The 15637-nt window shown below is 38.6% G+C and overlaps 1 protein-coding gene across 3 annotated transcripts in view; it reads left to right on the forward strand.

Annotated features, from left to right (window-relative positions):
- The first annotated feature begins 259 nt into the window (after positions 1–259).
- Positions 260–15637, forward strand: part of UGP2 (UDP-glucose pyrophosphorylase 2) — a 51400-nt gene continuing 36022 nt past the window's right edge. Inside the window, exons 1-2 of one of the 3 annotated variants that reach the window (XM_081157261.1) lie at positions 260–547; positions 15139–15266. In XM_081157261.1, coding sequence (XP_081013387.1) covers positions 15153–15266 — 114 coding nt within the window. In that variant the 5' untranslated portion in view covers positions 260–547; positions 15139–15152. Of the gene's footprint in view, positions 548–600; positions 1590–15138; positions 15267–15637 lie in introns of those variants that run through there. The other 2 variants (XM_081157262.1, XM_081157260.1) reach the window with 2 other exon arrangements.

Below are 15637 nucleotides of genomic sequence, written 5' to 3' on the forward strand. Positions count from 1 at the left end.
ACATTTTTATGGACTGCAAAATAATTACTCTCTTGCTGAAGTAGCTGTAGAAAACTGGTTATTTTACTGGTGAAATATCCCTGCCACGCCACCTCAGGTGCGGATCCCATGCGCGGAATTCCCTAGTCTGGCTCCCCGCCTAGCCTTGCAGGACTTCCTAGGGCCGCAGATGCCCCGCCCCCTGCCACCTCTGCGCGTCTCATTGGCTAGGCCCTGCACCGCCTCGGCTCCTGACTGGCGGCTGCTCCTGTCCGTCTGCCCGGCAGGAACATTTCCGCATCAAGGGGGCTGCCCCAAATGGAGGGGGAGGGGAACTATTTAGGAGAAAGTGGGGGGTTTAAGGTGTAAGGAGCCAGCAGCTGGGTGGGCGGAGGGGGTCCACAGCTGGGCTTCAACCGCTAGCGAGGGACTCAAGGTGTGCATGCGTGAGGGGAGAGGGGGAGAGAGAAGGGTGCCTCTGAGGTGACATTCTCTCAGCCTGCAAGCGTTCTTCCCGGGGCGCCATAAACGCCCCTAACTTCCCAGCTGCTAAAGGAAGAGGAGGAAGGTGGGTCTCCGTGGCGGTTTGGGAGGGGCGGGGACGGGCTTCCCACCCCCCCCAGGAGGGTGTGTTTCTCGCGCGGAGACGTGTAGAGCCTCACTCCTCTACCCGCTGTGGCCCCGGAGGCCGAATTTGGGGTTTCGAACAGCGCTGGGCAGGAGGGGCTGGAGTGCGTGCGAAGAGGATCGGGGCCTTCTGCGGCTCCAGGCCGTCGGACTCGGGGCGGCCCGCGGGTTCTCCCCGCGCGGGCAGCCCCTTAGTGAGCTGCGGGGGAGGGGCGATGTAGCCTCCGGCCCCTCCTTCCTGGGAAAATGCAGCGGCTGGGTTTTCGCCGCTCGCCAAGGGAAGGCGGGGAGCTGGAGGCCCCAGCCCGTCCGCACCGGGAATTCTTAGCACCTCCTAGTCCCAGGATATTTATGGGCTGGTAAAAATGGTTGCTTCTCCCCGCCCCGCCGGCCTCACCCGCCTCTGCCGCCTCTCCGAACCTTGCTTGGGCGGGGGCCGCTGCTGACCAGTTTCGCGGAGAACTGGCGGGGAGGCTGGACAGTGTCGAGGGGAGGGAGAGCCGCGAGTGCGGCCCGCCAGTGCCAGCTGCTGCCCAGCCCTGGAGGGCGTGGGGACCCGGGGGCGGTGAAATAGCCGCTGTAGGTCCGCCTCTTTCATTGATGAAATTTAAGTTCGTGTGATTTTACCTTTCCTGGGAGTCTCCAGTTGGACCTCATTTGTGTCAGGAGCGCAGTGTAGGCAGGAGTTAGCAGACAGTCGCACCAAGTTTCTGTCTTTGGAAGTGGAGGAGGTTTTCCTTTTTCTTTTCTTTTTCTCTTTTTTTTTCTTTTTCTTTTTTTTTTCTTTTTTGGAAGCAGTTTTCATCGCTTTGAATAAATACTCGCTTAAGTGGCTAAACATAGGAAGAGGAGAAAGAGCACGTCGGTTGTTAAAGCAGGGGAGGAAATCACTACCTGATAGCGTGACTTCTCTAGAGATTAACACATATATATATAAACCAGAGTATTTTAAGAAAACCCTAAAATGTCGAGATTTGTACAAGGTAAGACACGCTTCTTATCTCCTGGGTTGCTTCAGCTGAATTTGGGTACCGGCACTCGAGAGGGTTGGTGGGTAGTTTGGAAGTGGAAATGCTCTTTTAAGGGTTTCTATTTGCGAAACCCTTTTCGTTAAATTGACAATTGAGCTTCTTCCTTGAGCTGCTGGGCTGGCCTTTCAGATACGTGTAATGTATACCCTTGTGTTCTGCTGGGTTTAGTTCTCACTCCCTGAAATCAGGCTAGTAAGTAGCACTCTGACTCCTAGAGATAGTGGCTGTAAATGATGATAAAACAGGATTTTGGCTGCTGATTAATCTGTTTTCTTTTCCTGCGTGCGTGCGTGCGCGCGGACAAAATGGGGAACTGGGAGTGCTGAGGAAGGCAGGTGGGTTTTGCCAGGACTGTTGGGGGAAGCTTTAGTGTTCTCAGCTCCTACTCCGTTTGTGTACTTGGTTTGAGTCTCAGATTCATTTATTGCGAAACCCAGAGCAGCTCATAGAAGCTGGAGGTCATTTCACCAGAAATGACTTTGCTGCATTGCTGTGTTTATTTTTTTTTCCCTTCTTTAAAATCTGCAAAGATTATTAAGGTTTCTTTCTTTGAAATTTGAAAATTACCCTCTAAATTCTACATGTATATTCAGAAGGGGTAAGGGAATTACTCTCAACTGATTTAAGCAGTAACATTGCGTGTATGGGTGTGTACCTTGTACACTTTGAAACTGGTGCTATCTTAAACCTCTGTCACCAGTTTATAGCATAGAATTTGCCTTCTGGAATGCAAGTAAACCCTTTTCTTGCAGACCCCAGTGTGTGAAAGCTTCAGCCATCTTGTTGAACACACAGCTAGTAAAACTTCACAACCACTTAATGCGACTCTTAATAAATGTAGATATACTTAAAAAAAATTGTGTCAGTAGTGGCCCTCATTTGACCCAGGGAATAAAAATTCCCTAGTGAATTTTACATCACTTTATTAGCTCTTCTTTGAGTTTTGTATAAAAACGAGAATTTGATGGCCTGCCTTATTATGGAAACAGAGGGGGACGCATGCCTCGCTCAGAAATGTCACTTATTAGACTTTCAAATTCATGTTATACCTTTATATGTGGTGAGGAATGCTTTGTACATACTTATTGAATAAATGTCTTAGTCAAAAATAGCAAGGCAGAAGTAAGTGTTAGAAATTTGCTGGTTTTGTAATAGCAACAACAAAATTTAATTCCCAGAAAACCAGTATTTTGCAAGAATATGCTAGGTAAAAGTGGACAAGTCACTTCTCTTTAAAAGCTAACAATACTAAACTCCAGCTGTTCCTTGTCATTGTGCTTTAGAATAGCTGGCAAAGATGGTGCACCTTGCCTGATTTCACAGCCTTTACTGTTAATGGCTGTCTTCAGGAGATTCTAAATCAAGTGGAAATACCTAAGAGTGGCTGTGACTGTTGTCATCTACTTTTTAAAAAAATAAGCTTTTATCTTGGAATACTTTTAAATTTATAGGAAAGTGGCACATTTGTCAAAACTAAGACGTTATCATAGGTACATTACTATTAACTAAGTTAGACTTATTCAGACTACTGTTCCTTGACTCAGTCCAGCACTGCATTAATTGCAATACACTTTTGCTTTAAGTGGTAGTTTTCCTTTTAAATTGGCAGTTTTGCACAGAGATGATATCCCCCCAAATTAACATGATTGTGTTCCTGTTTATGGTTGTTTAAATTTTGTACTTCAAGTGTAAACCCTTTACATGTTTAATTAACTCTGTTGCTCCTATAAATGATAAACCTAATTGGCTAATGACTTGGCTGTCTCCACAGATCAGTTTTCAATGGTAAGGACAGGGATTTTTGTTTTTGAATTTTTTTTGTAGTAGATCAAAGTTTTGATCTTTGTTGTAGCACTTATTGATATTACCACTCATTGATACTTAGGTTGTGCCACTTATAGGGGAAAGATTGAACAACTATTAGGCTCCTGTTTTCATACATTGTCTCATTTAAGCTTTACAAGAGCCTTGCAAGGTAGCAGATTATTTCCATGACCTTACAGCTGAGGAAATTAAGTATGTTGTCCAAAATTCACAGCTAGTAAGCATTGAAATTCATACGTGTAGATGTGTCTAAAATCTTTGTCCTTTCCAATACTTTTTGCCTCTTACATTAAACACTTATCTAATGGCCTGTTTCTCCAACTAGACTGTCAGTTCCCTCTGGGCAAAGATAGTATCATATCCCTGGGGGAAATAGAGTATCCTGAAGTGGTTGATGCTCTAAAAGAATGTCGTGGATGATAAATGAGAGACTCAGCACTTTCTATGTACTTTTTAGTAGGTTAGCCTACATTTTTGGTTGTAGTTTTGTGTGTGTTTTTAATAACACCTCTCAAGATTACATAAATGTTGAGAAAGATAAAACGGTATGGACTTAGGTTTGAACCCTTTTGCTAAGAGGTGACCTTACACAGCTTTTCTGAACCTCATTTTCTACTTATATAAAAACTGAGTATTACTGCTTATGCCACAGGTTTATTGAGAAATAAGATGAATTATGTGAATTTACTAGATGGCCAAAAATTTTTACCTTTTTTTCTTAAAATGACAGTGGTCTTTCAGATAGCATGGTCTCCATAAGGATAACCACATGTCATTAACAGAAATAAATAGAAACAAGGCAGGTGTGACAGATCTTTATTTTCCTCTTGCAGGCCCCCAACACATGGGAATTGATATGTTTAACAACAACAACAAAAGAAGTGTGGGGTATAGGGGAGGAGCTTTACAGTGATATAAATACATAGTTGGTGACAGTTTTTGTTTCAGTCCAGTCAACAACAAAATTTTTGAGTGCTTACAAAGTGCATTATACTGTATTGGGATTTCCCATGTATTCCTTATGGTGGAAACTTGAAACTCAGAAGATGTGTTGTATACATCTGTTTTTTAATTTCCTGAAAATTGGGGCTGCTACACTTGGCTTGAATCTCTTCCCCCAAATCTAGGCTGTGTGCTTTTTATAGGAAAGCTGGGCATCTCCATTCTCAAGTGCTTTAACCATGTTATGAGGTAAAAGTGTTCAATTAATAAAACTACTTAATGTCGATAGACAGGAGATAGACATTAAGACTGACTACTTAATGTCAGTATGTATTCCTTGACCAAAAGAAGGTTCAGTTTTCTTCGGGCATCTCCCAAGTCTATGTTCTTCGGGCACTTAAGATTCCTTTTCATAGGAAGACCCTTCTTTACTGGTTCTAGGGCATAATACCCTAGTTTGGTGTATTCTGCCCTCAGGTTACCTTCTGCTTGCCTGTAATATTACTTCTCAATTTGTTAGTTTTCTTCCCTTGAGGGGGGTTGTTTCAGGGCCCTCAAGTATCGTAAATAAATATAAGTGCAAGCTGAGTGAGAAGGGGCTTCTTATCACTGTTGGAGGTATTGGGGTAATCAGCAGCTGTGACTTTTTGCCAAGTTTTTCATTCTGTCTCATTTGGGATTTTGCTTTTTTAAAAGTCATATTGCTATGGGATAGTCTCCCTACATGATTTGAGTCTTATAAATGGTGCAGGGGCTATTGTCATCCAGCCAGCTAAGGCCATGTTATGTACTCATACTATAATATTAGAGGAACTTTTTTTTCCCAGCTGTTTTTAACAGACCATTATCTATCTAAATTATATAAACATATCTCTTAATGTTCTTAAATTGAAGTACTTTCTTATATTTCAGGGGAAGCCATTTGAGTATCTCTGTGTTAAAAAATATTTGAGGCCCGTCAACTTTCCCATTTGTTGGAATTCTCTTTTTATGACTTTTGGTGATGCTTGTTTGGTAGATGAAAGCTAGCCAGGGAGGATTAGCTGAGCTAATTTTAACTAGAGGGGTCTCAGATGAATACAGGGATGAGAAACATTCTAGGCCAGGTTGTGGAGGTCAGACCTTGGCCTGGTTCTTTTCAATCCTAAAACCAAATTTAGCCTGTTGTTGATTACTTAGAGGACTAGGATGCTGTTAGCTCAGGGGGATTGTGGCATGGATTTGAGGCAGGACTAGAGATGGCAAAGTAATGACTAAGGCATACTCCTCATTTTTTAAAGATGTGGCTTAGAATTCATTATGTTGCTAGAAAGTGAGGGATTTAGTTAAATTCAGAGTCACAGTTATAAATGGAAAATTAAAAGAAACTCAAAAGAGTTGAGCTGATGAAAACTTTGTTTTCCAATGTTTAATCTCTTAATTCTTTGTTCTTGATAACTGAGTCTTTCTTCTAGTAAGATGGATGATTTTCATTTGTGAAAGCCAACTGAGGAAAAAAAGAAACTGAGAAGGAACATCAGAGAAATAAGAAATACTAGCTGGTACAATTCTCAGTAATGCCATTTTAATATTCTGAAGATAAATTGAAAAATAACTTTAAGAGGAAATTACTTTAAAATGTTAATATTTGGACAGTAGGTGTTTTCTTGTAATATGGATTCACACATTCTGTCTGTGTTATTTTTTTCTTCATAGATAGTTGTAGTAACTTTAATTAATAAAATACTTAATTTTATGTGAGGAACATCAGTTGACCTAATAATGAAAATGTTCTAGGTAAAAGAATAATGTACTGTAGTTTTCCATCAAGTTGTACTTGGTACTTTTTGTGGAAGTGCAGGAGTTCCCAGAAAGTCAGATATATCCATTATTGAAAAGTTAATATAAACAAATATTTGGAACTCAAACCGATTCTGGATTATCTGTGCTAATTTTTCATAATGCTGTTCCTTTTGATATCTAGTATTTATGCCAGTGGACAAATTTCCAGCAATATTAGAATAAAATTGTGGGGAAGATCCTCTGTGGGTTTGGGATTTAGTGAATGAGGAAATTCACTTACCACCTTTTAATTGCCTAGGATCTCTTTAGAAGCTGAAGTTTTTCTAAAGGCTGGTGTCCTTTTGGCACAGCCTATAGTTTCTTTTCTGAAATATATTTAAGTTTGATATAATAATAGTATTTGAATTGTGGACATCTTGGGTAATTTAACGGGTTGTTCAGGCACAATGACTATTAGTTGAAACTATATGTCTTAGACCTCTAAAATTCTACTACCAGGCATTCATCTTTTTGTTAATAACTTATTAAAGTCTTTGAAAATCGGCTTGCTAAGCTACTGAAAGAAAATTAAACTTTGTGTTTTTTTATTGGGCTTATGTGCAAGAAAGGGGATAATACTTTATTTGAAAGCTGTTTCCCAGTTCTGTTGATTGGTGATGCAGGCATCTCCTTTAGTTTGTTGCACAGAAATTGTCTAGGGCTCAAGTTCTGCCTCTGCCAACAGTCCCATTGTTTATTTTCCTCAGTCATTGCCAAATGAAATTGATTGTGCCCCCAAACCATTTTGATAATTAAGGATTGTTTTTGAGAACTGTGGAGAAACTGGCTGTGTTGTCCTAGTTAACTTACATAAACAAGAAAGTGTTTCATTTTCCCAAACACTTCTAGATATTTGTTATTTTTTTGTATATAAATCAAGAGAGTCCCCAGTTTCTCTGATTCACTTGTAGCTTAAAAAATACTATTCATTGTATTCATATACATGAAATAGTCATATTATGCTTAACCCACTTTTTAATTATGAGTCACTAAATTGTGAAAAATACTATTGTAGGATAGTTTTAACAATTAATAATCCTCCCTTTAACAATAACACCACTTGCTCCTGGGCTATGGAGACCTGCAGACAAGGTGATTGGCATTTGTGTTTTTCTCTGGTTGATGCCCTGGCAAAGTCTGATGTGATGTTTCCTTTATGTTATAACTCTGCCTAGAATTTTTAAACTTCCAAAGAGTGCAGGAAAACAGAATAACACAATTCTATGCACTGTTTTGGGTTCATTTATGCCAATAGTAAAATGCTTAGCCTTGGTAGTAAAATATTCATAGAGTGCATAAAAGCTTTCTTTGATTTTTTTATTGCCCAGATAATAAACTATATAGAAGGAAAAGTTGAAGAGCATAAGGGAATGCTTATTCTGATAGGTAGTTTTAACCTCACATCATAACCTCACACAATAGACGTAGTTGGGTTTTTGTCAGTTTTCATTCAGAGTTGGTAGCATATAGCTGGAGTTGGTAAACCATGTAAATGCACTGTAACAAGAAAGTGGAGACCTTCCTCCAGGTTGGAGAGCGGTGCACCAGGCAATCTTCCTTAACTATAAGGGGACTCCAGTTTAGGACTACCACCATATCCTTAGACAAGTCAGCACCCCTCGCACTCCCCCCCTCCAATTTCATCTTCAAGATAAGGGAATTGGACTCACTCACTGACCTTAAAGCCTTTCTGAACTTAAGAGTTTAATCAAAGTGCACATTTATAAAATTACAGGGCAGGCCTGCCCAATAACTTTTTGGTCCTTGATGGTGATTTTATGTTGTATCCCTTTTCCCTCCTCTCAGCAAATTAGTGTGATAGGCCCCTTGGCATACCTTCTTTCTTATTACCCATTAAATTTAATGCAAAGTGTTAATTAGTTGACACATCTCTTCTGAATGTTCTGTTTTCTAGAAGTGATATTTTCTGTTTCTGTTTTTTATTTTTTAGACTTTAAGAGCTACTTTATTGTATGAGAGCAAGGTTATTCTAAAGAGAAGTCCGGTTTACGTATAAATTCTAACAGTTAAAATTTTTTAAAGTAAGCAGTGCGTGATTAGCAAAAATCTCAATTAGCAAGTGCCTCTGCATATTCAGTGCTAACGTATTGGAGCAGTTCTCAAAAGCCTGGTACCATTTTTTGTTATCAAAAAACATTTATTAAACATTTTCCTAATTCAGGCTAAACCTAAATATAATTGCCCAATTTTGTTTAATTTCTAGAGTTAGTGAAAACATTACCCTAACATTTATATAGGATAATAAAAATTGAAAAGAAATTTAGAGGTCATTTTGTCTAGATTGCTTACCATTTTAGAATTTCTTTGACCACGTTCCTGATACTGGACTAATAAAACCAGCCTCTGCTTGAGAAGCTTTAGGGGCTTCAAGTACTCAGGATATAGTCCATACTTTTCTTAGCCCTCCTTTCCCCATGACCAGAAATGGCTCTTAAGTACTTTCTGTTTGGCCTTATTAGGCACTACCTTCATGAGATTGGACTCTATTTTCTATATCTGTACCCAGCACATAACTATCATAATAGGCCCTTCCTCATTTATTTAATGAGAATTACTTGAGTATTTACTATGTCTCAAGCTCTGTTTTAGGCAGTGGGAATACAGCAGTGAACAAAATAGAGACTGTAATTTGTTGGGTAAGTAGACATTGAATACATTTTTTAAAGTATGATGTTATAAAGGAGTGGTACAAGGATCTACCATGTGAGCATGTAATGCCAACTTTGCTTAGTTTAGAAAGATTTCTAGGAGGAGGTTACATTTAAACTTAACTCTGACAAATGCTATATTAGGCGCTACTCAAGCCACTAATATAAGAATTTGAGTCTTGATCTCCAGTTTATTTATACATGATCAGGTGCCTGTACTGTATGCCAGGTGATAAAGTAGGTGTTTGGGGGGGGGGGGGTGGAGTTGAATAACATAATATGGCTTGTTCCCTTAAAATATTGCAGACAGACATCTAAGCAAAGAATTAAAATTTGGGAGGTGTTTGATACAGTGCAGATGGAGGGGTGATTAAAACCTTCACATAAGAGTTGTGGTATAAAGGAAGGCCTCTTTGAATTTTCAGAAGCTACCACCTAGAACACTAGGAATGCCACTCCCAAAATAGCAGAAGCTAAAGTTACAGAGTTTGATCCCTCTGGGGGCTGAGGGATCAGGTTTCTTGGAGGTTGGGATGATTCTTATGATTTTAGAATTCACACTAGGCTGTTAACTTCTAATTTTTTCTTGTTGTTTCTGCCTGCCCTTCTCTAAGTGTTGAATGATACTTGAGATGTGTATTTGGAACTCACTTATAATAGTTAGGATGCTTTTAATTTCATGGAGCAGAAAAATACCAACTCAGTTGGCTTAAAAAATGTGGGACTTGTATCACATGAATCTTGAAGTAGGATATTCCAGGATTGGTTCATTCAGTACAAAGACTGCATAAGTCTTTCCTTCCTTCCGCTCTCTTAAACATATCTATCTCATTCTTGGTTCAGTTTCCTTTAAGGTCACTAAATGGCAGAAGAAACTGGGGGTGAGAGGTGGACACATACTCATTATGTCCAGGGGTGGAAAAGGTACTATTTCTTCTCATGTGTTTCTTTTTCTCAGTGAGGAATGCCTTTCTTCAAACTCCTTTGGCAAACTATCCTCGTTGGCTCACTGGCCAAAATCATATGTCATATTATGTTTCATGCTTAACCCAATCACTAGAAAGGCTTTAAAATCAGGGCCTGGTGCCATCTCTTAAGCACATGGCCTTGGGGCAGAGAATAGTGACAGAAGAGCATTGGGATAGGAAGAAGAACAATGTGCATGGCTGCTACAAACATTTTAAGATGGAGTATAATCTATATCAGAGCTACTCAAAGCAATATTGGCAGCATATACTTACTAGAAATGCATCTCTCTCCACTCCAGACCCAGTGAGTCAGAATCTTTGGGAACTTGCCCAGGGATCTGTGTTTTAACAAGCCCTCCAGGTGACTTGTATCAAGTTTTAGAAGCACTATTGAGATGTCACAAATAGAGTAGGAAATTGCGTCCTTTAGGCCTTCTGCTTTAGCACTTTCATTAGCTTTGGCTACTCAAAATGGTTTTTAAGACATGCCTGGCTAAGGGATTGATATATATTTCCCATTAAATGAAATCCCATCAAATGAGGAAGAGAAGTGATATGACTGGGGGAACCAGTCCATCTTGCTTGGTACCACCAGATTAGAATGACAGATGGGCAGAATAGTTAGAAAGCTGTTTTCTTTTTGACCAGGAGAGTGAAAGTGAGAGGGAAATTAAGGTAACAGCAGTGGAAATGGAAAGCAGTGAACAGAATTGTGATTCAGTTAAGAAGTATAGTATTGGATTGTATGTAATGTTCAGGGGAAAGGAAGGAAGAGCCAATTGTAACTATGAGATTTCTAGGTCACCTAGAAGTGACTAGGAGAATGTTAATGCCATGGAGATGAATTTAGATGGTTTGAACATGTTCAGTTTGAGGTACACAGTTGACTATTCACATGCAAAAGGTCTAGAAGACTGTAGGGAATGTGAGCCTGTAGCTCATGAAGAAAAAATCAGGATGAGAGGCACATATTTGGGAGTTATTAATGAGATTGGTAAGGGAATAATTGAGGGGAAAATGATCTGGGGACAGAATCTTAGGAAATCCAGGGAGTAGAAAACGTAAGAATATGATATGGAAATTGAGGCCTGAACAGAAATGTAGAAGATGAAGGGTAATGTTGGGTAATGGAATCCAAAGAAGAAAAGCTTTTCTAGGAGGAATACTCACAAATAACTGAGTTTAAAGGACTGTAGTATGACCCCGGAAGAGGATGGTTAGCTTTAATTGGCCATAAATCTAGTGAGAATGTATATGTCTTTAACTTTATTCGTGGTTATTTCCAGTTGCTACTACATTCTTGGAGTTTTACATTTACTTGGATCAGGACTCATTTCCTGGTTTAAGATTAAGTGAGCTCTCTAATTCGCTGACTTTGAGTACATCTCAGTGTGGGTTTCCAAGGAAGGTTGGGACTGTTCAGAAATAGTGAATGGTGGGTGGTGGCCTGGAGAGGGCTCCTCACCCTCTTCGTTGCTCTTGGTGTTCTTTTGTCAGCCTTTCCATGGCCTTTGCTTTGTGAAGCTAGCTTTCTACTTTAGAGTGTGACGTTTTATTTGTGCTAGTATCATGATGTCAGGGAAGGCTATTATGTACACTTCTTAGCTGCTGAAATGGATGAAATTAAATACTTGAATTAAGAAATGAAGACAATCACTTGTTAGATTGAACGTCTCCTACCTCTTGATTTATTGCTTTTTTTCTTCCTTCTTTTTGTTGTTGGCTCCGGTTGGATAGAGGAAAATCTATGATATAGAAATTTTAGTTCTTATGAACAAGAAGGAATTAGGAAATTGAGGTGGGGGAAAAATTTGTAAAATAAAGTTACTGCCTGTTCTATGCCCAGTTGACTAAATTGTAATTAAGTCAACCAAGACAATTCTAGTAAGCCCAGTTTTATGTGGTAGGGAGTTTCCTTTTGATCTCATTGAGTGTAAGAAGACATTCTGATAGAAATGCTTTTTAGAAGAGAGTGTTACTTCGGGATGTTGTGCCATGATTAAAGAGCTAGACTAGGAGGTAAAAATGAACAAGATATCACCTCAGTGTGTTGGGCTGGGGCTCAGCATAAACTGGCTTTGTTCCTGGGTTCCATCAAGCCTGCTCTGTGACCTTGGATAAGTCATTCAGCTATTTCAACTTTGTTTTCCTATCTAAAATGTTAAGAGTAGATTAAATGCTCCCTCTCATCTCTAAAAATGTTTTTATTTATGACTGAGGTAATGAAATGTTTAATTCCTAATCCATTCTCTGTCCAAAATCGAGGAGAATCAATTCTCTATTGCTAGGAAATGAGGGACAAAACATTTTAGTAGGTTAGAAATCTTGCATTATTCAGGGGATTCTTTAACTGACCTTACATTAGAAACTCAGCTGTCATTGCCAGAAGTGTAACCTGAGAATGTGAAGTCCAAGAAAGCTTCTAATGTTTGTACTTCTTTTCCTACTATAAATTCCAGACCTTTCTTTAAAAAATCTGGATGGATAAGGTCACTAGAAAGGGAAATGTTTTCTAGCTCTGTTCCTTCTTGTCTGTGCAAGATAGACACTCTTCTTGATTAAACACACTTATTCTTTATTCTTGAATATTCTTTATTCCTTAAAAGCCCTTATTCTCTAATCACTTAAAAACAGAACTTCACAATTGCACTTTCCTCAGGGAGAGGGAAACAGCTGTGGAATGGGGTAGAATAAGTGATAGGCGTGTGATAATGTTCTTTTGTTGTGTAAGCGGTTCATATTTGTAGAGGGGGTAGAAGGAATACAAATTGTTCTTCGTTTGCATTTGGTGCTGTGTCATACAAATGGAGGGAATAAAGGTTAGGGCTATTTGTCACAACTTGTGTTTGAATCTCTGTCTGGTTTTTTGAATCAGTGTTTGAAGGTTGGACCTGCTGCTGCTGGCAGAGATCACATGTAATATTAATTAGTGAGCCTTTCAGTCAGCCTTCTTAGCTTGGCTTGATAGGGAGGACAGTGGCATGGTTTCTGTGCCTTTTGGCCTTAGGTCGTGTACTTTGATATTTTGATAGGCTATTGTTCTGCAGAGTCTCTAAAGTTTCATGTGGGTGGTTTTGTTTTGTTTTTGGGGGGGGGAGAAGAACAGTTCTCATGCAGACAAATCTCAGAGAGCTACTAGAGTTATTTTTAAACTTAGCAGTTACATTTAGTTCTATCTCATTTTGGCATTTGCCCAGAATATAAGTAAGTTAAATATTTCCATCAAAGTATTTTTTAGGAACCTGACTGTGAAGGGCTTCAGGATCTAACTTCAACAACAAAGTTGCAAGTCTGTAGATGTCTTTGAGTCTAACAAAGAAAACAACACACAACTTATTTTAAAAATCTTAGTAATTTCTTCATCTGTTTTAATCCATCTGTGACACAGAAGTAATTCATGTGTTTTTTAATTTAGAGGTTTTATATTTAGTAGATTTTTCTTCCAAACTATTTTCTAAATATTAATATGGGAGTTGGCTTAAAGATTGGGGAAGAGACATCCTAGGTATATACATGGAGTGGCAGGGTGGAGGATTTAACCTGTGACAGATTTTAAATTACAGCCAAGTTAGCCAAGGGCTGAACATGTGTGGTTGGTGTCACATTAACTTTAGTTTAAAATGTTCTGGAGGAGTGTTTTAGTTACCTATCATAGTTAGGCAAATGTGCTCATCCATTGTCATGGGTTTTTACAGACTATAATGAAATTGTTACTTACTAGTTGAAACATATCTTTAGGTTGTTAATGGAACACACACCTGTGAGTTTCTTATGGTGTTTTTTAGCTCACAAAGACCTTATTTATGAATCATAGTTTGAGTCACTTTGGTAGTTTTACTGGAGTCCGTAAACTTGGTTGTGTTGTGGTTTATTCCTGTAAAAAGAGCACAGTTAGAAAATGGCTATTTTAGGATTAGATTGTGTGCTCTCACCAAATTTCCTTGTTTTTTTTCCTCTTTGATTTTAATATGATGGAAAGTGTGTATAAAAGATTTTTGAAGAGCTGTGCTAAATATCTCATTTGTTAATATTTTTAGATATTAGGGAGAGGAAGAGGCTGTCTATATTAAATATATTGCCTCAGGAGTTTACATAATATACTAATTTCTTCTCTCAAAAGTATCTTAAAAATATATTATGTTGGCTTTAATTCTGTCTATGTAAGTGTTTCCTTCTGCCTAGATAACAAGTGAAAGAATTTATGGTATGTGAAATATGATTCTGCTAAATTAACCAACATTTGTAGAACTAATTAGTTATCAAGAAAATATTTGAACATAAGTTCACAAATGCACTTATAAAATAAGATTGAGTTAGGTATTGAGGGTAAAGGGGTAGGTGAACAATAATCTGATTGTCCCTTATTTTATAAGAAATAGATAGGATAATTACTATCTAGATATTTAAGTGCGAAAAACATCCATGTTGGCATTTTTCTCCTAAGGTACTTGGGCCTGGAATGGCCTTTGTTTTCTGTATTTTTCTATTTTTGTTTTAATCTAAAAGGCATTTCTGTCACCCTTAGCAATATCTATCTGTCACAGAGATGCCCAGCTTTGCCAAAGCCCTGATAGTCTTGTCTGATACAGATAAGTACTGAAAAGTCTTGGCTGAAATTGAGGACCAGAGTGGGGAAGCAGTCCTGTGCCCTTTTCTTTTTAAAGTTAAAATTTTCATGCCAGGCAAGTAGAGGCACCTTGAAACTGCCATTATTTAATCTCTCAAGGGGTTCTTCTAGGAAGGAATATGAAACTGGAGTGGCTCTCCCGAAATGGAAAGGATTCCTTAAATTTTTCATCTGACCTAGAGGAGGAAGGAGTCTTTTGCTTCTGCAAAATTGCTAGACCCCCTAAGATACCTTATGATGCAACAGCTCCATAAGGGTACATTCCATAAAACATACCCTTATTAACATTATTCCAATTGTTCTGATTTTACTCTAACTTTGATGGCTAGGAGGGAAACAGTAGATATTGAATTATGTACTCAAATGAAGATTAACCTTTTTACTTCCACCTGCCCCATCTTCTCAAAAGTGTTTAGTGTTTCAGATATACTAGTAAAGCATATAGATGTACCAAACAGTCAAATTTGAGCACCTGTGGTTATATAGTCCTAACTAGTTGACACTATTGAAATTCTGTGAGAGGATGATGGGACTATAGGATTGAGCCCTTTTCATTAGCTGGAACACCAGAAATAAATCAGTTATAGCTTGTGAGCTGTTTGAATGGGTTTCTTATTTTTCAGTTGGTGGTTTTATATTTTTGTTTTAAGATCTTAGCAAAGCAATGTCTCAAGATGGTGCTTCTCAGTTCCAAGAGGTCATTCGACAAGAGCTAGAGTTATCTGTGAAGAAGGAACTGGAAAAAATACTCATCACAGCACCATCACATGAGTTTGAGGTAAGGACTCTACAGTGTTTTTTGCTCTCATTCATCTATATGCTGAGTTGCTATTGCTTTTGCTGATCATCCAGTTTAAAATAAGCCCAATATATAATGAAAACATAAAAAAATTAGGATTACTTAACAATTAAGAATTTTCAACATTTAGCCATTATAAAACCATTGTCTTTTTCTTTTTTAATTCTAGGAAGTCTAAAACAACAGAACAAATTACACTTTATTTTGTGTTTTGATATCATTGGGTAGAGAAATGGATACCAATGTTCAGTTAGAATTGTGAGAAGTTAGTTTATGAACCATATATCCTGAATGCCTTTTCCAAAGAGCCAAGTCTAATAGAGCTATGCTACTTGTCAGCTATAATAGAG

This window comes from Miniopterus schreibersii, assembly GCF_964146895.1.
Source record: "Miniopterus schreibersii genome assembly, chromosome: 13".
NCBI lineage: Eukaryota > Metazoa > Chordata > Mammalia > Chiroptera > Miniopteridae > Miniopterus > Miniopterus schreibersii.